Source organism: Heteronotia binoei, chromosome 1, assembly GCF_032191835.1.
Source record: "Heteronotia binoei isolate CCM8104 ecotype False Entrance Well chromosome 1, APGP_CSIRO_Hbin_v1, whole genome shotgun sequence".
NCBI lineage: Eukaryota > Metazoa > Chordata > Lepidosauria > Squamata > Gekkonidae > Heteronotia > Heteronotia binoei.
In genome coordinates this window covers 252,861,440-252,883,583 of record NC_083223.1, presented here as the reverse complement: position 1 = coordinate 252,883,583, position 22,144 = coordinate 252,861,440, and the positions used below count along the sequence as shown (strand labels likewise).

The window sequence follows — 22,144 nt, the reverse complement described above, 5'->3', positions numbered from 1 at the left end:
TATATATAGAAGCCTTTCCACGAACACGAAGTTCCAGCTGACATGCTGTTTTAACAAGCGACGTTTTCCACCGCAAAGCATGTTAGGCAAAGAGAAGCCTACAGCTCCCGTAATGCCTAGCGGCAGAGGCGTAAGTAAGGCAGGGAAAGTACGACTCCAATTCCCATGATGCTCTTATGTAAAAGCCGAGCAAGACTACAAATCCCATCGTGCCTAGGCAAGGAATTGGCAGGACTCCGCAGCTGCTTCGTTATTCCCCAAAACTCGCCTTTGAGGTGTTTGCCAGAACCAGCGCCCGGCAGCTGCTGCAGTGACCGCCGATGCGAAGGCTTTCCTCCTCCTCCTCCTCCTCCATCCATCTAGCCAACCGCTGACTATAGACTGCGCGTGCGCGCGTCTTTCGGGTCTTTAAATTCCCTACGCAGGCGCAGAGATTTTCACCACACCTCGTTTGGATCTGCCGTACGCATGCGTTTCAAGGCGTGGCCACGCAAGCGCGTTCCTTTAACATTCTAAAGCGGCTTTGCACGCGCTGGAGTGAATAAATGGGGCGGGGAAAGTCTAGCCCGTTACCCTGTCAACTAATCTTGCTTGAAGAGGAGTAGGCGGGGCTTCCGTGATAGAGACGATTTCTCCATTGGTCAAGGTACCCTCAGTGCCTGAGTTGATTGGAGGAGCGCCCCCGAGTGGGTTAGGTTGTCCGGGCGCGGTGAAGCGGCGCTTTTTCCTCCCTCCCTCTCTTTCCTACTCCAGAAGGTTCCGCGCCGGTTTCTTCTCTCGCCTCGTCGCGAAGATGATGGGCCCACGCCCTGTCCTCGTGCTCAGTGAGTCGGCGGGAAGGAGGGGAGGGAACGAAAGACCTTCTCTGTCATTTTAACTGGCCCTTCTCCCCCCCCCCCGCCCTGAAAGACCTCCCAACGTTCTCCCTCCTTACGTTGTTCTGCCGCCCCCATAAGGTGCTGCGCTTCACTCTCAGTCCTTCCCAGGCGGGGTGATCCGTGGGAACTCCTCCTGATTCCTCCCGCAAATATTCCTGATAACTTTTTGCTTCATTTACATTGCTCTTCTCTGCACCCCATGTGTTTCCCCACCCAAACTAATTCTTATGGATCCCCATGAAAGTCCCCCGCACTGTACTCGGTGTCCTAGATTATTCCCTACTGCTTTGACTTCACCGCCGAATGTGTATGGAGAGCCCGCCCTGAAACCGCTAAATATTCCCTGTCATTATCTGCTTCGCTCATTTTTCCCAAGCGTATATTGAGAACTTATGCGCAGGGTACGGGGGCATCTCCCCGTGCTTTTTCCTACCAGCATGATCCAAAGGACACCCCAGCATGCTTCAACTCGAGTCGTGGTTGGACACTGCTAATATTGCTCCCCTATAGAGAGCTCTTACAATTTCCGCCCATGTAGATAAATCCAGGAGAGCAGCCTTGTTGGTCTGAAGCAGTAGAACAAAGCAGAGTCAAGTGGCACCTTTAAGACCAACAAAATGTTATTGAGAATGTAAGCTTTCAGGTGCTTTAAGCTTACATTCCGAATAAAACTTCGTTGGTCTTAAAGGTGCTACTTGACGGCTTCGTTCAGTTTTCTCCCTTGTGCGTGTTTCCCTGGCCTCGCACCCTCTTACATGCTTGTGAGCTCCCCTTCTTCTTTGTGCTGTGTCCCGTTGCCTTTTAGGTACAGTCCTCTCTGCACTTTGTTCAAGCCCCTTTTACATGGCCCAGTTTGATTGGGGGAGGGACGGTGGCTCAGTGGTAGAGCATCTGCTTGGATGCCAAAAAAGGGTCCAGGCAAATAGGTGTGAAAAACCTCAGCTTGAGACCCTGGAGAGCCGCTGCCCGTCTGAAAAGACAATACTGACTTTGATGGACCAAGGGTCTGATTCAGTATAAGGCAGCTTCATATGTTCCACAACCTTTCTCCCTATAATCTTATCCTTCCTTTTGTGTCTGCATCCTTAATGAGTAATTGGCTGTGAGTGCTTTGTTCTCCCCCCTCCTTTTCTTGTATCATATCTGTTTGGGACCAAAAATAATCTTTTCCCCATATTAAAATCTAGTCTAGTCACTTTTTCCAAAGTTGTCATACAACCACAGAGTGCTTCCTATCTCCTTTCATGTTACTTTATTCAAAAAATGCCCAGAACACTACAGAAATAAAAGGGGATCTGCTCTGCCCCAAAAGACTTTCGCCTGGCCCCTTGCCCTTGTCTCTGTGCATGTTTTGTCAATGGGAGACTGTTCCTATTTGGTTTTGTTTGGTCTCCAGTACTCTCCTTGAGCTTGCATTATTCCACTGTTGCTGTGTTGCTTTGAGTCCTCCTTCCTTCCATTCATAAAAAAAGCTATCAGGGTGAGGTTTGAGGCAAGTAGATTTATTGAACACAGGAAATCACCTAATATGGATCCCTGGCACAGAACAAAACCACATGTGTGGAGCTGATTATGGGTTGCCAAGATGCTAGTGGCGCAGCAGCAAAGATCTGGATTAGGCAAAGTGGCAATGGTTGAAGTGTGTTTAGGAGAGGGGAGAACAGAGCCTCAGATCAACTTTTTGGCTTGCTACAGAGCTTCTACTGCAGGCATGGACTTATAGAGACATAATTGGGCACCTCTCAGTTGACAGGCAGTAGTAGTTAGGTTTCCCTTGGTCACTCCCAAGATGTAGATGGGTTTTTGGAAGGGTGAAGAAGAGAGAACTAAAAATAGACATTCAGTGATGGTTTTCTTAACATAGTTTGTTTGCTTTCCTAACTATTTGCTAGAGAAGGATTGCTCTTTAAAGACTCTTAACCAGTAGTCTTTTATTTAATAAGAAGGTCAGTGGTCTGGGACCCTCATATTTATGGGACAACCTCTGCTGTTACAAACCCCCATTTTCCATTTGGTCATTGTCTAGGGCAGGTAGCTCTTTCAGCAGAGCCGGTTTGATGTAGTGGTTAAGTGCGCAGATTCATCTTTGATTCCCCACTCCACCTGCAACTGCTGAAATGGCCTTGGGTCAGCCATAGCTCTCGTAGGAGTTGTCCTTGAAAGGGCAGCTTATGGGAGAGCTCTCTCAACCCCACCCACCTCACAGGGTATCTGTTGTGGGGGAGGAAGATAAAGGAGATTGTGAGCCGCTCTGAGACTGAGATTTGGAGTATAGGGCAGGATATAAATCCAATATCATCTTCTTAGCTGTCACCAGGGGAAGGACCTGCTCATTTGTGGCCCCTACCATGTGGAGTGCATTCTCACATGGCATTTGTACCCTGTACATTTGTTTACAAATGCCATATGAGAATGCACTCCACATGGTAGGGGGCCACAAATGAGCAGGCCTTTCCCCTGGTGACAGCTAAGAAGAAGATATTAAACCCCGTGGCGCAGAGTGTTAAAGCTGCAGTACTGCAGTCCTAAGCTCTGCTCACGACCTGAGTTCGATCCCCAGTGGAAGCTGGGTTTTCAGGTAGCCAGCTCGAGGTTGACTCAGCCTTCCATCCTTCCGAGCTTGCTGGGGGAAAGTGTAGATGACTGGGGAAGGCAATAGCAAACCACCCCGTAAAAAGTCTGCTGTGAAAACGTTGTGAAAGCAATGTCACCCCAGAGTGGGAAACGACTGATGCTTACACAGGGGACCTTTCCTTTCCTAAACTTGTTTAGTTTCTGCAGAGCATCCAAGGCTGAATTGCTTAGGTTGGCCTTTAGAGGGTAGCCACTGTGTCTGGTCTGTTTTAATTGTGGTACAATGATAGCCATGTATTTTAATGTTAATATTCTTATCAAAGATTTCAGGTTTTCACGGCTGGTAACATCATTAGGGTTTGTAGAATCTTTTGGGATCAAGTGCCGTATTCTACTGGAGAAAGTTTTTTTTTTTCCAGACGTTTCTTTCTCAGCTGTGGAGAACATCCTCAGTGGCGTTGCAGCTGGAGCAGGCGCTCAGACCTTCTTGGCTGCTGTGCAATGCACAGCAGCCAAGAAGGTTTGAGCGCCTGCTCCGGCTGCAACGCCACTGAGGATGTTCTCCGCAGCTCAGAACGAAACGTCTGGAAGGAAAACTTTCTCCAGTAGAACACGGCACTTGATCCCGAAAGATTCCACAAACCCTAATAATTAATATTCTTACCTGATTTTATGTTGTTTTTACCTTATAACAATAAGTCACCACAAGACCCTTCAGGTGAGCAGCAACTAAAAAAATAAAATAAATAGAATTTTGGTTTAGAGAAAGCAAGCATTCTGCAGTGAAAGGAAATTTTTTAAAAATATGTGTTTGGTTTTTTATTTTTATTTTTTATGGAAGGTGTCCCATGTACTCTGGTCTACCCAGTATTAGTGATGAAGCTCCTAGGTGACCCTTGGCCAGTCACCCTTTCTTGTTCTAACCTATTTCATAGGATTGTTATGAGGATAAAATGAAAGGAGAGCCCTGCATGCTATTCTGAGCTTGAGGAAAGGGGCAAGGTAAAATTTGTAACAGAATGAAATATTATAGAGCACATGGATTAATCTGCCTGTCACACCAACTTGTCAAAAGGGCCTACAGCATTATTAAACATTGTGTTCCACCTCCATGCTTGCAGCAGTATACCAAAATAGGAGCATCGTGATCAGTGTTCCCTCTAAGCTGAGTTAGTGTGAGCTAGATCAGTTTTTTAGCCTCCAGCTCACACATTTTTGTCTTAGCTCAGGAAAGATGGCCCCAGAGCAAATGAAGCTATGCAGTAGCCAAATAGCTCACTCACAACTTTAATGCCAGTAGCTCATAAAGTTGAATTTTTGCTCAGAAGACTCCACAGCTTAGAAAGAGCATTGATCATGAGTATCTCTGTTGCTGTTTAAGGCAGCTTGGTTTTTTGTCAGTGGGGTGGTGGATCAGTGTGTTGAAGGAGAAGTTACATGCTTTGTTTGTTGTGAAGGGTCGTGGAAGATGGTGGCTTGTAGCCAACAAGATCCACTTTTAGAATGCATCACATGGAACATTCCCTGCTTCTTCCTTGTGCAACAGCCTACTGAGCTCCCCAGCCCTTCAATTTTGATTATGTACTCTTAGAAACAGTACAAGGGGAAAATTGGGATCTGCAGCAAGAGGGGAAATTGACAGAAATCACTGCCATTTCTCCTAGTCCTGGAAGTGCCCTTATGTCTTTGGAGCTGGGTAGTTGGATTTGGGGGTTTGTCACTGTTTAGAAAATGAAAATTTGTCACAAATGCTGTTGTTCTAGTAGTAATTTCTGTTGTTCTATCAGCATGCCATCAGTGCACATGAATAAGCAACAGAGAAAAGTCCTTGTCCCAAAGGGTAGCAAAGAGTGGATGAAAGCAAGTATAGTTATGTATACCAATGTTTTGTTGCCAGTGGAAGGGGGGGGGTGCAAATGGGGGTGATGTAAAAAGATTTTGAGGAGGTGGTTGTACTAATCTGTACTGATCAGGTGGTTGTACTAATCTGTACTTTCCCCCATTCTTTTTGTGTTTTAGGTCAGAACACAAAGCGTGAGACTGGAAGAAAAGTCCAGGCTGGAAACATTAATGCTGCTAAGGTACGCTTTCTTGCGTGAAACATATTGGAGATGCAGCAAGGAGACAAATGCAGTTTTTCTGTTAGTCTGCCAAGTTGCAGTATAAAAACTGATTTGAAGCCAGACAACTAATAAGCTGGGGGGGGGGGGGGGGGTTGGTAATGGTGTCAGAGTCCTGCTCAAGGTGGCTTAAATTAAAGCAAGTATGACAATAGCAAAAGTAATTAGATACGAACAGTGTAAAAGCTATTCATTAAATGGAAACAGACAATTTTAAAAGCTGGTAAGGGCACTTGAAACCTTATATCTTGAATAAAACTTCACTGGTCTTAAAGGTACCACTGGGCTCAAATTTTGCTAAGGTGAAACCTGTGATTAAAGGCTGGGTAAAAACACGTGTTTGGGCCTGGTGCCTGAAAGAAAGTAAAGTAGGCAGGCCTGAAGGGGGAGTGCATTCCAGAAGTGCAATGCCACTGCGGAAAATGCCTTGTCTCTAATCACCACACACACAGAGCAGGACATGAGAGCCAGATCTTACCTGGCAGTCTGGATGGTAAGGAGGAAGATGGTTCTTCAGAAATCTGTCATGTTCAGACTGTTGTGTCTCAATATAGTGTGTGGGTGGCAGCTACAAGAGATGGATAGAGGAGAAAACGGGTGGAGGGAGAATTCACTTTCAACTCTGAATTGGAGCTTGCGTGGAATTTGCAAAATCCCCTGCCAACCCTTATTTACCTGTTTACTGTAAATAGAGGGTAGCCATGTTGGTCTGCAGTAGAATAGTGAAATTTGAGTCCAGTAGCATCTTAGAAACTCTTGTCCGTCTGTGAGATACTAGACTCAAATCTAAATGTGTATGAACTGTTATAGATTGTGCTGGTCAGTTTGTTCCTGTGAGCTTTTCTTCTTTAACTGACTTAGTATTCTAAAAGCATTGGGCATGCTTATACTTCATCAGGCTATCGGGGAGGAGAGATCTCTCTCAATTTATTCAGTAATATTTTTCTATATATCTATGTCACTCTTCTGCTATGTACAAACTCCTACTTTGTCTGCAGGTAGCTCAGTTTTGCTGCCGTATTGATAGGCATGCGGCCATCAGCTTCACTATTTGAGAGATCAAGTTGCTGATTTTGGGGTTTTTAAGAAATCTTTGACATGAAAAACTCATTTTACTGCTGGGTACACTAAAGGTAACATAATGTGGTAGATGGAGTATTTGCCTTGGACTTGGCCCAGTCGTTCTCTCTCTCATCCTACTCCGCAGAGTGGTTGTGAGGATAAAATGCATATACTCTCCCAAGCTCTTTGGAAGGAGTTGCTAAGAATTCCTGTTGATAAGATGCATGTTGAGGCAATGTCTGGCAAGGTACTTGTAGCTGCTCTGTGCAGTAAAGTTATGTTCTACTCAATTCTATCTTCTTCCCCTGCTGACAGCTTTAAAAAAAATTGTAGCCGAGTTAGACAGTTGCATTTGTACACATGCTCCAGGATTTATCCAAATCATTTTAGGACATCAAAGCATAAAAACCATCACTTGTGAAATTGTGAGGGCTTAGAGCTCAAAAGTGTGAAGCACGAAGTCCAGCCAGGTGCTCCTTTCTCTTGAAGAACAGAGCCATAACTAAAGCACTTTGTGTATCTGGTCACATCCAGCAAGAAGTTTTCCTGTGCAGCTCTCACATAACTGCCAGCTTCTAAGTAGTTGCATGCTGGTGTAGGGACTCTTAGGCTAGGGTCTATCTACAAGCACATCAACTCAGGATCAGTAAACACAGAATGATGCTAGCACTGCAGGGTAGGCATCCTGGTGACAGGGTGCTTGTCTGTTTCAGTTGTTGGTTTGCTTATGTGCTCTGTCGTGTGCATGAGTCTCAACAGGCAGTGTGATGCAGCCAGTTGTGGGTAATCTCAAGTCTCGCTGTTACGTCTTCCTGTTCCTGTCTTCTCTGCATGCACTTAACAATTAGGTGTCAATTGCCACAAAGTAAGGTGAAGCTCTCCAAAATGGCAGGCAGCATTCAGTGAACTGTGCATGGCATGGAAATGTTGTAATGCTTCTGAACGAGGAGGGACTTGGGTAAAGGTTATAGGATTATACTTCCAGGGTAGCTCAGGCTGTATTGTGAATGTCTGCCCCACAGTCCCTTACAGCCATAACACCACACATTCCTGTTTCTGTCAGCTCAATATCTTGATTGCTTTTTTTGTATGTGCTGCTGTTCACACAAAGGTGAAAGTGAGGAACTAGGGAATACTGTCTTTTTTAAAAGAAGAGTATAAGTTCTGTTCTCATTCATACCAGCAATCTGTACATATCAGGAGGTTACTAATCCTGAATGTAGCACAAGAAAAGCACTCTAATGTCAGTGACTGCTGAATGAAACCTTGGATTGTAATTCGTGGGCTGGATCTGAAAGATTAATTTTGCTGTCAAAAACCCTTCTCTGGGCGCAAGGAGCCTTCCCCTGATGTTACAGTCTCTGTGCTGGAGAAAAGCGTCATCATTAGTGGAACAGATCTAACAGCTTTGTGGGATCCAACCCATTGAATACTGTGGGAATAAAATATTATAGACCTGCAACCAAATCTGGATCACTGGCTGAAATCAATATGTCATATCCAGCCAGTTATCTCTTTTGGTAAATGTCATTGATTCCACTATTTCTCAGCCATTTTTATTGACAGAACCAGTAAAGGGAACAGTGGAGTCCCAACACCCTGTGAGAGCAGCATTTGTCTACAGGCGCCAAACTGTGGCAAGAAAGCTTCCAGTTGAATCACCTGTCCATGCTGCAGAACTTTTGCAATCTTTCTGGCCTCAAATTGCATTTATTAAGCGTGGAGAAAATATGTTGTGTGTTTTATTATCCTCCTTATCTTGCTTTGCTTTTCCATACAGCCATTTTTTCTTCTGGTTGGAGACTAGTCATTCTGCAGACAATAGATCTCCTACCAATAGCTTGCTGGCTGCTGCAAAGTACCTTGTACATGTTTCAGAAGACCCAGGAAAAGATTACAGAAAAGGATTTGCTATAAACTGTTTTTAAAACAGTTATTTAATGGGATTTTTTTCCCTCTGCTCCTTAGCTGATAGTTTCATTTCTGGTGATCTTCCTAGTTCCTGTTCTTATTTCGAAGACAGAATAAAACTAAGAAACATGCATTTGGAGGGAATAGCTTTAGATATTTTTCCTCAAAGAAAAACCTGTCCATCTCTTCTATAAACTATTGTGTTATTTCATTGTTGGTTTCATGGACATGCCAGTTCACAGAAAAGCAGTGGACTGGCTGACCACATAATGATTTGTTGTTACCTTGTATTGTCTACTGTGATGGGCAGAGAAAGTTTTCTCCAGACACCTATCTGTGATTCTTTAACTGGAGATGCTCAGGACTGAATTGGCAACCTCCTATATGCAAAGCAAGCTGCCTGTTAGAGATGATCAGTGGCAAAAATTGTGGGAAGGCTGGAGCAATGTTAAAAGCACCTAAAATTCTTAAACAAATACTTCAGGCTTGATCAGATGTTTCTGGCAAGCACCACTGGCTCAAAAGTGGGCATGGAATCTGTACTTGCCAGGGCCTGCTGAAGGGGAGGTCTCATCAGTTTGCTTGCATCTTGTACTCCTCTTATTGTTGTTCAACTTATGTTGCTCAGCGAGTCCACTTTTTTCACTGATCTTCTGGACCTTGCTTCAATGAAAATGTTCACAGTGTTGTTTTAAGCAAGCATTGCCCCTTCTAAGCCTATTGACCTCAGAGGGTTAAGAAATAGCTGCTTAGGATTGTACTGTTAATTATCTGTTTGCTCTGCAATTTTAAAGACAATTGGCTGCCTCTTTACAACTTTAGAAACAAATGGGATCTGGTTTTAATAGAAGAGATTTTTTTGCCTTTGTATTCTTATGGAATGTATGGCACTCATGGCCTAGATACCTCTGTGCCACACAATTGACCTTACTTGGCTCTTATTCGGTCCATTTCCAGAGTTTCCTTGTCTGTTCAGGTCCTTCTAGCTAACAACGTGCAGCTTGCCTGAGTTTGTGTGACATTTTCTCTAGCCAAACTGCCCTTTCTTTTCCCTCTGCAGTACACGGTTTGTCACCATGCTATTGGTGGTAGCTTCCTTCTGAACACTTAGATTGTTTATGAATACTTCATACAGAATTCAAAGATGCTGTGTTACATGTTTGAAACCCAAGCTTCAGCTTGCAACTTTGTGGGTGTCTTAATTTCCCCCCCTAAAATTGTGTTTTTTATTTCTTTTCAGACCATAGCTGATATTATCAGAACATGCTTGGGACCAAGAGCTATGATGAAAGTGAGAAATTCATTTTTATTTCATTGGGTTTTTTAAACTCATGATAAAGATATAACATGAATGCTGTTGTGCTGGTGTTTTGACCAACACATTTCTTGAAAACTAACAGAAATGTTCTTAAATCTTCAACACAGATGCTGTTGGACCCCATGGGAGGCATCGTCATGACCAATGATGGCAATGCTATCCTTAGAGAAGTAAGTCATCTGGGTTCTGACGCTAGGTATTGTATGTCTTAGTAAGCCCAAAATATGGGGTAAAATTGAACAGTAGTCCCCACTAGATAGTGTTTGAGACTTGAGCTGGGTCCAGAGAGGCAGTTTAAGCTGACACAGGGATGGCTCTCAGACAGATTTAAAAATCGAATTCAGACATGCACATCTGCCTCCTGTCCCGCTCCTGTACTCACCCCCTCATCTGGCGTCTCTGAGGCAGCTCAAAAAGCTACAACTTAGGTAGTGATAGCAAATTCTTCTGCCACATGCCATCCGCCTTTCCGGGCATCTGAGCACGTGAGTGTGCAAACAAGGTGGATTGGCAATGTGAACCCACCAATCTGCTCTAGGTGCTCACTGGTATTTTTTTTTAAATTAACTGCCCTGGGTGCATGAATTCATGGCCACTAAAAATGTAAGGAAAAAAAGAAACCCAAACCGAGCTATGGGGATGGTGTACAACAGCCGTCTGACCGCACCAAAGTGCCCCCACGTGGGATACGGGTGACTCCGATGGAAGCGTTTGACTGGGAGTAGTCCGCTCCATTTAAAATCAGCACTGTTTGGGGAGCCTCTGGTGCACCTGAAGCTGCCCTTCTAAGCAAATTAGGATGCTCCTGGAATTTTGAAACAAGTATTCTCTTTTAAAGATCTATACCCTACTTTTTGACCAGTTGATCTCTGCTGGCTTAAACTAGATCAGAATGTTATAAAAAGACTTCTGATGGAATGTGACTCTTGACTTATCTCTTTGCTCTAAAATAATTGAAAAAGATGCATACGAATATTAAAACCTCCGTCCCTCTCCCTGCTGTTCTGACCACTGCTGTTGTCCTTATGCAGTGAACATAAGGGAAATATTTCCTTTGGAATGTATATTACCAAGCTTTGTTAGTTGGTTATCTCCTATATTTTCTCCATGGAATACAACTAACATACAGTTACATCCAAGCACTGCTTAGGTTCATGTCCCTTAACTTCAGCAGCTGAATCTGTATATGCACCTCCAGCTCTAGATTGGCCCATTCAAACCTTTAGTGTATTTCAAGAGGCTCCAGTTGAGCTTGGGGGAGCAGATCTGCTCCAGAATTCAGGGTGCATGCTGTCTTCCTTCCTCTTACAGATTCAGGTCCAGCATCCAGCTGCCAAGTCCATGATTGAAATAAGCCGCACTCAGGATGAAGAAGTGGGCGATGGGACCACATCTGTCATTATTCTTGGTAAGAGCTCTAGCTGTGTGATACTTTCTCTCTTGCCCATGAGTACAGTTGATGGCCACATGACTGCTGTTTCTCTAAAACCTGCTGTGGAGTAAGTGTGAGGTTGTTGCCTTGAGTGCTGTGTTTTTGGTGTTGTGAAAGCCAAGGTGTGAGATTGGCAGATTTGTCTCAGAGGAGGTAGTTTTCGAGGGCCAGTTTGCTGTAGTGGTTAAGTGTGCGGACTCTTATCTGGGAGAACCAGGTTTGATTCCCCACTTCTCCACTTGCACCTGCTAGAGTGGCCTTGGGTTAGCCATAGCTATTGCAGGAGTTATCCTTGAAAGGGCAGCTGCTGTGAGAGCCCTCTCAGCCCCACCCACCTCACAGGGTGTCTGTTGTGGGGGGGGGGGAGATATAGGAGATTGTGACCGCTCTCTGATTCAGAGAGAAGGGCGGAGTATAAATTTGCAGGGGGTTTTTTCTGTTGCTGCCGCCCACCCTATTGAAATGAATGGGGGAATCCCAAGAACATGGTAATGCTCTTTTGTAGCTCCCATTCATTTCAACATGCCTTGTGGGGGAGACTGTCTCAGTTGAATCAAGTTTGTTTTATTTATATGCTACTTTTCAACATGACTATCCTCAAAGTAATTTACATAAAAGTAAAACAATTCAGTCATAAAATGAATGAGTTTTTTCATGAACAGTGCTTGATCCAGGCATAGCAGTGGGGTACATGGCTACCGACTCCTTTTCCCCTGATGTTCTTGGCAGTGGCAGTTGGAATCCAGAGCAGGGGGATGGTTTGGGAGTAGAGGCATTTGCAAGACATTGTAGGGTTTCTGATGGGGCAGAGTGGGAAAGAGAGTGGCCTGTTGATCTAGTGCTGCTGTTTGTGCCTTGGGCCACAAAGAATGCTTATTTGTTAATTTTGCTGGCTTGTATTCCGCCCTTTTCTAAAAGCGGACTCAGGGCGGATAACAACATAGATTAAATCACAATGAAAGCTTATAGATTAAAACCATAAAAACAATAACGGCCATAGGTGGCAATTGCAATTGGGCACAGTCTGTAGATCAATATAACTACAGCCCATAGAATACAATAATAAGATGGTTGCTGTCTGAGACTCTTCTTCTTGTTCCATGACCAGCAGGGCTGCACTTCTTGCAGCAGCTGGGTGCAAGGCAGTTAGGAAAGGACTTGAGGATTGGATTCAAAGCACATTCTAGTTCGAAATGCATGTAATTCGGAAGCATTTATATCAGTGGGAATTGTCCTCTTCATTGCAGTGGTGTTTCTTCACAATGCAAGTCTAACCAATGGCAGATGTAATAGTTCTGTTTCACTGGTTTCTGCTTGTTATTTAGCTGGAGAGATGCTGGCAGTTGCTGAACATTTCCTTGAGCAGCAGATGCATCCAACAGTAATAATTGGGGCATACCGTAAGGCACTGGATGACATGATCAGCGCACTGAAAAAAATCAGGTGAGCAGAATTGGTTGGAAATGGGAGTGGGGAGAATGGAGCGCAGTGCGTGTACGTATCATAAAGTGCTGGGTGCTTTCTTGGGCACCCACGGGAGGAAGCAATAAAGGAAGTGAAGCCTGTGGCGGGCAGGGGGCAAGTGGTTCCAGAGGCATGACAACTAAATTTGTACCAAAACGCTTGTCTATTAGATCTGGATTTAAATCTGCCTTTAAGGAAAGTGTCCATAGCTTGGTGACAGAGCATACTGTGCATATGGAAGGCACCCGATTCACTGACTGCCATTTCCAAATAAGGATTGCTGGTAGCAGGGCTAGGAAAGACCTTGGCTTGAGTCCTTGGAGAGCTGCTTCCAGTCAGAATAAAGCACTAGCATAAATGTATGGCAGCATAAGAATGCTTCATGTGTTTGGAAGTGACTGTAGGGTCAGGGCTGAATTCCCAGTACCTTCCAGGTAAAAAATCTTGAGTAACAGGTGAGGAAAAGGTTTCCTTGCCTGAGGCTTTGGAGAACTGGAGTTGGGAGTAGATAGTATTAATCTAGATGGGCCAGTGATGTGTCTTGGATGATGCTACAAATAGAAACCAATGTCAGACTAGTCAGATTGTTATGCCTGCCAGCCAAGGAAACATGGAGATTTTAGGTTTCTGAAGCAGCTTTAGGGATTTCTGGCAAATAATTCTTAATGCTTTCAAACTAAAGTTCCCAGAGTGCCTTTGGGGGAACTAGGGGTTTTTTTTCAGGCGTGCTGGTACTGAGTACTAGCACCAGTACCGTAGCCAAAGGGGGAGGGGCATTTGCAGGTGACACCCCCACCGAATTAGCTCTGTCTCCTCACTGCCCATCACGCAGTGAGGTGCTGGGGCGGGCCTGCCTATGTGCCACTACGACTGCTTTGCCTTGGCTTCCTTTCGCCTGCGCAGCTCAGTCTCGGCCACTGCCTGGCACTGTTTTTTCAGTGCTATCTCAAGTCTTGATCCTCATGCACCCACTTGCCACACTCAGACAGAGAAAGAGAGAGTGGAATCTCTGGAACAGCCTAGTGGTGGATGTGTGCAAGTGGGTGGGAATTTGTGTACATCTGTGCGACTATAGAGATACAAATTCAGTTTCAGACATCTACCTTTGCTGTATGAATATGCCCCAAAGTCCCTTCCTGTTCAGCCAGTTAGGTAGGCGAACAGCAGTTAATGTTGTTGGTTTCTTTTGTCTTACACTTCGTGTATCTTGTGCACTGTTCCTACAGTACTCCAGTTGATGTCAGCAACCGTGAAGCCATGCTCAAAATAATCAACAGTGCCATCAGCACCAAGGTCATCAGTCGTTGGTCAGACTTGGCCTGCAGCATTGCCCTGGATGCTGTCAAGACTGTGGAATTTGATGAGAATGGCAGGAAAGAAATTGACATCAAGAAATACGCCAAAGTAGAAAAGGTGCAAAGGGACCTTTATATGTTTGCCTCTGCTAGGTGGTGCTTACTGTTGACCTGGGCGGAAGAGATTTGAGAATAGATGACATTTCCTTTTTTTCTGGTTTCTCCAGTATGTAGGAAAGGAATTGATCCTGCTCAGCTCAACTTAGTCAAGTTGGAAGAGCTTTTTTTTTTTTTAATTTAAGGCAAGGAACTGCAGCATCCTTCCTTCCCTCTGTTACTTCTGCTAACAAATCTGTAAGTGGCAGGCCACTTCTTTCTTGCTGCAGCCAGATCCAGCACTTTGCCCCCACCAGAACATAGTTCAGAGCGGGAAGGGGTTATAAGAAGGAGACTAGTAAAAGCTGAAGGGTTGGAGAACAGATTCTTGTCTAAATCTTTGTCTAGGCCCAATAGTTGCCTTTCCTCCCTTGGGGTGTTGCCCCGCCCATCACTTACAGGGGTGAGGTCCAGAACTACTTTCTGGCCTAGAGAGAGCTTAGCTCACTTGCTGTATGACACGAACATCCAGAGTCACTGAGGTGTTTGAGGCAAAATAGTTTCTTCTGCTTACTCTAGAACTTGTGGTCATGTTGCTGGGACATGGAGGGAAATTCCATTGCAAGTGTCCCCTGCTGCTTTGTCTTGTTATAAAATCTAAATTTGGTTTTTCATCCATAAGATTCCTGGTGGCATCATTGAGGATTCGTGTGTCCTGCGTGGGGTCATGGTCAATAAAGATATCACTCACCCTCGAATGCGTCGCACCATCAAGAACCCTCGTATTGTCTTGTTGGACTGCTCTTTGGAGTTTAAGAAAGGAGAGAGTCAGGTACGTTGGCTGATAAGATTGAGATTCAGCAGGAATGGTCCACAGATTTTCAAATATGTCTTGGCTACCTTGTGGATTAGAAGCTAGCTCTGCTTCTTAACTGGGGAAGGCTGTCCAGGCACAGGTTAATACTACTTTGCATAACCAGCTAAGCAATGTCCCATTTGCTTCAGAGGTAGGCAAATAACATCTGTTCTTCATTCTTCCCTGAGGGAGATGACATACACACAAAGCCAGTTCAAGGCAGCAGGGCTTTGGAGAGCACCAGTTCTGTGGACCTCTCATTGTATACAGCTTGGCTGGAATATTTACTTTTGTATGATAGTTCTTTTAAGTTGGTAGAAGTACCAGCTTGTCTACACAGAGGCAAAAAAATACTCAGGCTAGCCACATAGAGGACTGGAAGAAGCTTCTGTTGAAAGTACACTGCGGCTATAAGTCTCAAAACTTGCCTTTCCAAAACAAAAGAGAAGTGGAATTTGTTCCTTACTACTGCAGGTTTCTCTCTGTGCTTTAGTGGAATTGCAGCGCACAAACACAGCTTTGACTTTAGCACTGCCTCCTTGCATGTGAGAAAGCTAATCCTGAAGCCAGTAATGCCCCATGGAAACTGGGTTGCATTGTTTAGAGCTGAACGTGTTTATGCAGTCCACAATGCCATGATGAATACATATTTGGGAGATCTCTTCCATAACCAGAATGCTGGACTTGGTCAGAAGCGCTGGTGTTTTTTTCATGCAGACTGACATTGAAATCACCCGCGAGGAGGACTTTGCCCGCATCTTGCAGATGGAGGAGGAGTTTGTCCAGCAGATGTGTGAACATCTAATCAAAGTCAAGCCAGATCTCATCATCACGGAGAAGGGAATCTCAGGTAAGTAGCCTGCATGCTACTGTGGGGCAGGGGAGCTCTGGCTACAAAACCTCTCACTGTAGGAGTGTTCGTGGTGCTCAGTGGACTTTTCTCTTGGCTTCAGACTTGGCCCAGCACTTCCTGATGAGAGCCAACATCAGTGCTATCCGCCGAGTGAGGAAAACAGATAACAACAGGATTGCAAGGTGAGACTAACTTCAGTTGCTACAAGTTCTGCTGGGAATCCCTTAAGCTGATTTGGAAGCACATGCTGGTGTCATTCCTCCTGAGGTGCTTTTGCGTCTCCTTCACTTCATCAGTTTGCACTGAATTGGTAAGATAAGAGCTGGTGTAATGGGCAGAGAGGAAGGCTGAAGGATGCCAGCTTTCCCATTTTGGTTCCCTGCATCTACTAGCTGTCTAGACTGACCTGTTGCTGGCATTTCAAACAGGGAAGGAGAGTTTGGGAAGCATGATAGAGCTCTGTGGGAAACTTCTTAAAGCTTCCTTTTCCTCCTGAGGCCAGCTGTTAAGAGGAGGAGCCGCTTGATGGATTTCAAAGGCTCCCGTTAGAATTATAAGATGAGAAAGTCTTATTATCTGGCTTACTGTAAACTTTTCTGAAACTAGGCAGAGCAAGGATATGGTCATCCTAACAAGGATTTCGGATTCCCCATCTTTAGAATTCACCATTAGTCAGGTCATACTCTAGTGACAGAAGTCTGTCCACCAAGGAAGAAGAGTGGATGTGTGCAGAATTGTAATGTTGTTGCTTCCAGGTTCAAACAGACCTTCAACATAGATGGGTGTTTCTTTTGCTGTTATGTGATAGGGCCTGCGGGGCTCGTATCGTCAGCCGTCCAGAAGAGTTGCGCGAAGAGGATGTCGGGACCGGGGCAGCGCTTTTTGAAGTGAAAAAAATTGGGGATGAGTACTTCACCTTCATCACTGACTGCAAGGAGCCCAAAGCCTGCACCATTATGCTTCGGGGTGCCAGCAAAGAGATTCTAGCAGTGAGTAACCTTTCCTGGGGAAAGGAGAGCAATGAGTCATGATTGAGAATGTGGGAGAGTTCTAAGAGGTTCCCCGGTTTTGAGATGGCCTATTTTGAATTATGTAATTTAAAACTAGTTCAGTATCCTATCCCGTTGCAGGATGGTGTTCAGTACCTAACTTCCATGCTGCTGATAGCTCATGACATACTTTAATGTTGAAAAAAGCGGGAAGCACACTTCATGCTTAACAAACAAAATGTCTCCCTTAGAATGTTAAGGAATAAAAATTACCTGCCTTTACTAAAGTCCACTTCCTGATTGGAAGGAGGCATTTGGAGAGGGGCCATCGCTTAGTGGTAGAGCATATGTAGAGGGCCTGGCATGACTTTGTCCATGGGGTCGCAAAGAGTTGAACTCAGCTGTGCGACTGAACAACAACAACATACGTTTTGTATGCTGAAAGGTCCCCAGTTCAGTCTTTGGGACATCCAGTTAAATGGTCTCAAGTAGCAAATGGGGGAGTGTCTTACTCTGAAACCCTAGAGAGCCTGAATAGACCATGCTCAGCTAACTAGATAACTAGTGGTGTAATGATATATCAGGTAGTTTCACATCTTCGTTAGAGACAATATTAGGACAGTGACCCCCACAAAGACAGCAGCTTCTTCTAGTGTGGGTGGTATCTCTGGGCACTCAAGCACTCCCACTGCAATTTGCATCCAGTGCAGAGGGCCCAGCAGAATTACCAGAGCTTGGTTGGAAGGCAGCAAAGACAGAGCTGTGATTCATGCAGAGACGCAGTAGGTAGTTTCCTCTGTGGGTAGGTAGGCTTGATTTTATTCATTCGCATCTTGCAGCACACTAGCAATTTGAACATTTCTGTAGCTGGTTGAACCTTGTTCACTCGAGGTGTGAACCCTTTGCGCAATCCTCCCTTCTTGCAGGAGGTGGAGCGCAACCTTCACGATGCCATGCAAGTCTGCCGCAATGTCATGATCGATGCCCAGTTGGTGCCTGGAGGTGGTGCTTCCGAGATGGCTGTCGCTCATTACTTGACGGAGAAGTCAAAGGTCATGACTGGGGTGGAGCAGTGGCCCTACCGTGCTGCTGCGCAAGCCCTGGAAGTCATTCCTAGGACACTTATTCAGAACTGTGGCGCTAGCACCATCCGTGCACTCACCTCGCTACGGGTAAGGACCGTATTCACGCTGCTCCACTGTGGTTGCTGTCCTAATGTCCATTCCAGGAGGGGCTGGCATGTTTATTGGTTGATTGTGATTAAATATTGTCAGGTAGTCCGGGCAGGGTGGCAGCTGAAGAGAGCAGTTCAGTTAATTGTTCACTTGCCTAACACTGATGGATTAAAATTTATAAATCGTTAAGGTTAGCCGTTTTGATTAAGCTATCATGCCTATCGATAACTAAACTGTGCTTATTTTATGATAGTTTTAAATATCACTAGTGTATAGTTAATAAAAACTGAAATCCTGGCCCTTCGGTCACTCTTCTAGCTGCTATTTGATGTGGGGTCTGAAATGATCCTTTGTGTTAGTTATTGTCCATGGAATGAGGGCTACAGTGTGGATCTGAAAATCTTTATAAACAAACCTGGGTGTGAGCAGAAGATTATTAGATGTAGTCTTTAAATCACCATATAGGTAGTATCTGCTGTTGTCCATGTTTTGGAGACAGGGTGCTGGTGAAAGGAGTGGGGGAAGATTATCAGGCTGAACCATCTGTGAAAACCAGCCCTTCTGACATCTTGACAGTAATTGCTCTCAACTCCTTACAGGCAAAACACACCCAGGAAGGCAGTCAGACCTGGGGGGTAAATGGGGAGACTGGAGCCTTGGCAGACATGAAGGATCTGGGTATATGGGAGCCTTTGTCAGTGAAATTGCAGACGTACAAGACAGCTGTGGAGGTAAGGAGAGTGCCTGATGGAATCTGTGGCCAAAGTTGGTGGTGTCCTTGTCATCTCATCCTTCTCCAATGAAATGTTAGTTTCTCTTTTAAAAAAACAGTCTTCCCTCCTATGACTTCTTGTATTCTAAGCTCTCTCTCTTTCTCTCTAATGGAGGGCATCCAGGCTATCTCCCACTTAAAAAGCAGGGCAAGCGCATGAACTAAGTTTGTTATCCCAGCTGATGGCAGGAAGGGCCTCCCATTTCTAGTCTTGCTATGCAGTTAGACTCTCATGTTCCTTTCAAGTTTCCTAGAACCTTCTGCTATTCTTACCCCGATACAGCTAATTCCTTGCACGCATGCTCCCTTTTTACGTAGCTAATAAATGTGAGCTGCTGTTGTGTGCAATGAGGAACAAGTCCAGTATAATATAGAAGTGAGCATTTGAATAGAATTGTAGCTTTGATTACAAATCTGTACAACCAAGAAAGGTTCTAGCTCTCATGGAGTGTGAAGAACATCTGGAAATAAGAGAGAGACTGAGGACACCAAAGTTCAGTTCCCTGTCTTGCTGCAAAGCTTTCAGGGCCAGTTGTGCCTCAGCTAAACCTGCCTCACAGTGCTATAAAATAAAACAAAGTTTGAGCCCAGTGGCACCTTTAAGACCAACGAAGTTTAATTCTGGGTATAAACTTTTGTTTGCATGCACTGATAGCGACCCACAACATTGTTCCCCTATCATCCAATTTGTTCTCATAACAACCACCTTGATGTAGTGATTAAGTGTGCGGACTCTTATCTGGGAGAACCAAGTTTGATTCTGCACTCCTCCACATGCACCTGTGATTGAGTTAGTTGCAAATTTTGCAGAGCTATTCCTCCCAAGAGCAATTTCTATCAGAGCTCTCTCAGCCCCACCTACCTTACAGGGTGTCTGTTGTGTGGAGGGGAAGGGGAAGGAGATTGTAAGTTGCTCTGAGACTCCTTCAGGTAGTGAAGGGCAGGATATAAATCCAATCTTCTCCTCCTCCTTTTCTTTTTCCTCTGTCTCTTTTTCTTCTGGTTTAGGGAGAGTGACTGGGCCAAGGTCGCCCAGCAAGCTTCTGTGACAAAACTATTTGAGCCTTACAAACCCAGGCAAGGAATTTGAGAGTAACCTGCTTCTCCAAAATTCTTTTTGTTAATCACACCTTTTTGTGCTTCCCCCCCACTTTCCACTACAGACTGCTGTCCTCCTCCTGCGTATTGATGACATTGTTTCGGGGCACAAGAAGAAAGGAGATGATCAAAACAAGCAGTCTGCAGCCCCAGATGCAGCCCAAGACTAAGTCTGTGGGGTTAGGAAGCCTATAAGGGAAAGCCACGCACCTTGGATTGCAGGATATGGAAGCAACCTGAGCTACTTTCTGACTGCTGCTTTCCTTTTCCACTCTCGGTTCAGGTGCAGTCAGAGTCCTAAATACTGGTTTGTTCAAAGTTGGCAAGGGAAAGGTGGAAGTGCTGACGACATGTTAGCTTCCCCCCCCCCCCCCCGGCCCGGTTCCATCAAGGAGACACTGATGCTTTATTTAAGTATATATACTGTAGCTTCTTCGTGGCTTTGATAATAAAAACGTCACTTCAAGTTCATGGCTTAGATCGAATTCATTTATTGGTTATGTCTATCCTATAGCTGCAACATGTTTTTTTTCTCCTTGGGTTGATCTCAAATCCAGCTGTGGTTAGGGTCATTTTATCTATTACACACCAGTAAATCCAGATTTGTAAAAGATTGCAGCCATTGGGAGGTGGGGTATGTTCAGTTCTTGGTTATCTCTATGCTGCGAACAACTGATTCCCACATCCACATGCTGCTTAGTGTTTTTCCGAGTGTTCAGACACACATTATCTTAAGTGTCCCTGAATTTGTTGAGCCTGTGGGCACTGCTGGAATTTTGAGAGCGGAACAGCAGAAGGGCTGCTGCTGAGTAAATGGGGCCAGTCTAAGTCCAAGTGCAAAGCATTAAAAGATTGCACAACATGTTAGGAGGCACTAAGCCAAGTTGCCTCTGGTGGAGACAGTTGTTTCCAAATGCATGGCCCCTCCGCAGACCCAAAGGGGATGCCCTCTTCTTTCTTGAAGCGTCTGCTATGGTGGAGGAAAACCAGAACTGGCTCTTAGCTTTGGGGAAGAAGCAACTGGATACTAGGAAATGTATAAGCACTCATGAGCACCATATTGGCAAACACTGCATTGGTTTGTGGTGTAAGTCAGTATCTATGCTTTGAAATATGCTTTGGATGTGCACAGCTAAACTACATAATAGACGTAAAGGGGATCAGACCAAGGCAACAGATGTTGCTGTTGTGCTAAAAGCACAGTCACTGAAAAATCATAATTGCTAAGCACAAATTACTAGGCAGTGTATATATGTATATAATCTCTCTCTCTCTCTCTCTCTCGGCTTGGCTTCGCGAACGAAGATTTAAGAAGGGTGCAATAGTCCACGTTTGCTGCAGGCTCGCTGGTGCCTGACAAGACCAATGTGGGACAGGCAGGTCCGGCCACAGCGGCTGCAGGGAAAAGTCTGATTTAGGGTTGGTCCTGTAGCAGTGCGATTCATAATATTAAAGGGCTAAACACATGCTTTAAAAGTCAATATAACAGGGAAAATAATGGAATAGACGGTAGTTGTGGTACAAGGTAAAGGTAGTCCCCCTGTGCAAGCACCGGTCGTTTCCGACTCTGGGGTGACATCGCATCACAACATTTTCAAGGCAGACTTTTTTACGGGGTGGTTTGCCATTGCCTTCCCCAATCATCTACACTTTCCCCCCAGCAAGCTGGGTACTCATTTTACCGACCTTGGAAGGTTGAGTCACCTTGAGACAGATACCTGAACCCAGCTTCCACTGGGATTGAACTCAGGTCGTGAGCAGAGCTTGGACTGCAGTACTGCAGCTTACCACTCTGCACCAGGGGGTCCTACTGTAGATGTGGCAGGGGGGAGCAATTACTGTAGTGTTGTCGACATGCAAGGCTTGTTACATGTACAAGACAGCTGTGAGGGGCCTTGTTTAATGAGAAACCTGTGGCTGTAGTTGCAGTGGGGGTGGAGGGCACCTGAACGTTGCACTTGCTGTCAAATCCTAACTTAGTGCTTGGATACTGTTCATTCTTGGAGGTCTCAGTCTTGCAACACATTTTCACTTGAATTTCCGTCTACTTCTTTTCCCACGTGAAATGAGAGTTAACAGTGATCTCCTGCAAGATAAGCAGAAGGGGTCGCATGGTACTCATAATGCTGAAAGTCCTGTGATGATAGTATAAAGAACAGTCTGGAGCTGGCAAGGACCGCATCATGCCAAGCTGTGGTTTATGCAGACTGAAGTCCACAAGCCAAATTCTGGTTTTAGCTCCCAAACATGC

General features: G+C 45.0%; 1 protein-coding gene across 1 annotated transcript; it reads left to right on the top strand.

Moving 5' to 3' along the window:
• The first annotated feature begins 439 nt into the window (after positions 1-439).
• CCT3 (chaperonin containing TCP1 subunit 3) lies at positions 440-20,359 on the top strand. Its single transcript, XM_060252980.1, has 14 exons — positions 440-824; positions 5,472-5,533; positions 9,786-9,836; positions 9,971-10,033; positions 11,175-11,271; positions 12,621-12,738; positions 13,986-14,172; positions 14,833-14,982; positions 15,724-15,856; positions 15,960-16,041; positions 16,668-16,848; positions 17,775-18,020; positions 18,623-18,754; positions 19,959-20,359. Exons 1-14 carry the CDS (start codon positions 794-796, stop codon positions 20,061-20,063), a joined length of 1,638 nt encoding a protein of 545 aa, XP_060108963.1. The 5' UTR covers positions 440-793; the 3' UTR covers positions 20,064-20,359.
• The last annotated feature ends 1,785 nt before the right edge of the window (positions 20,360-22,144 follow it).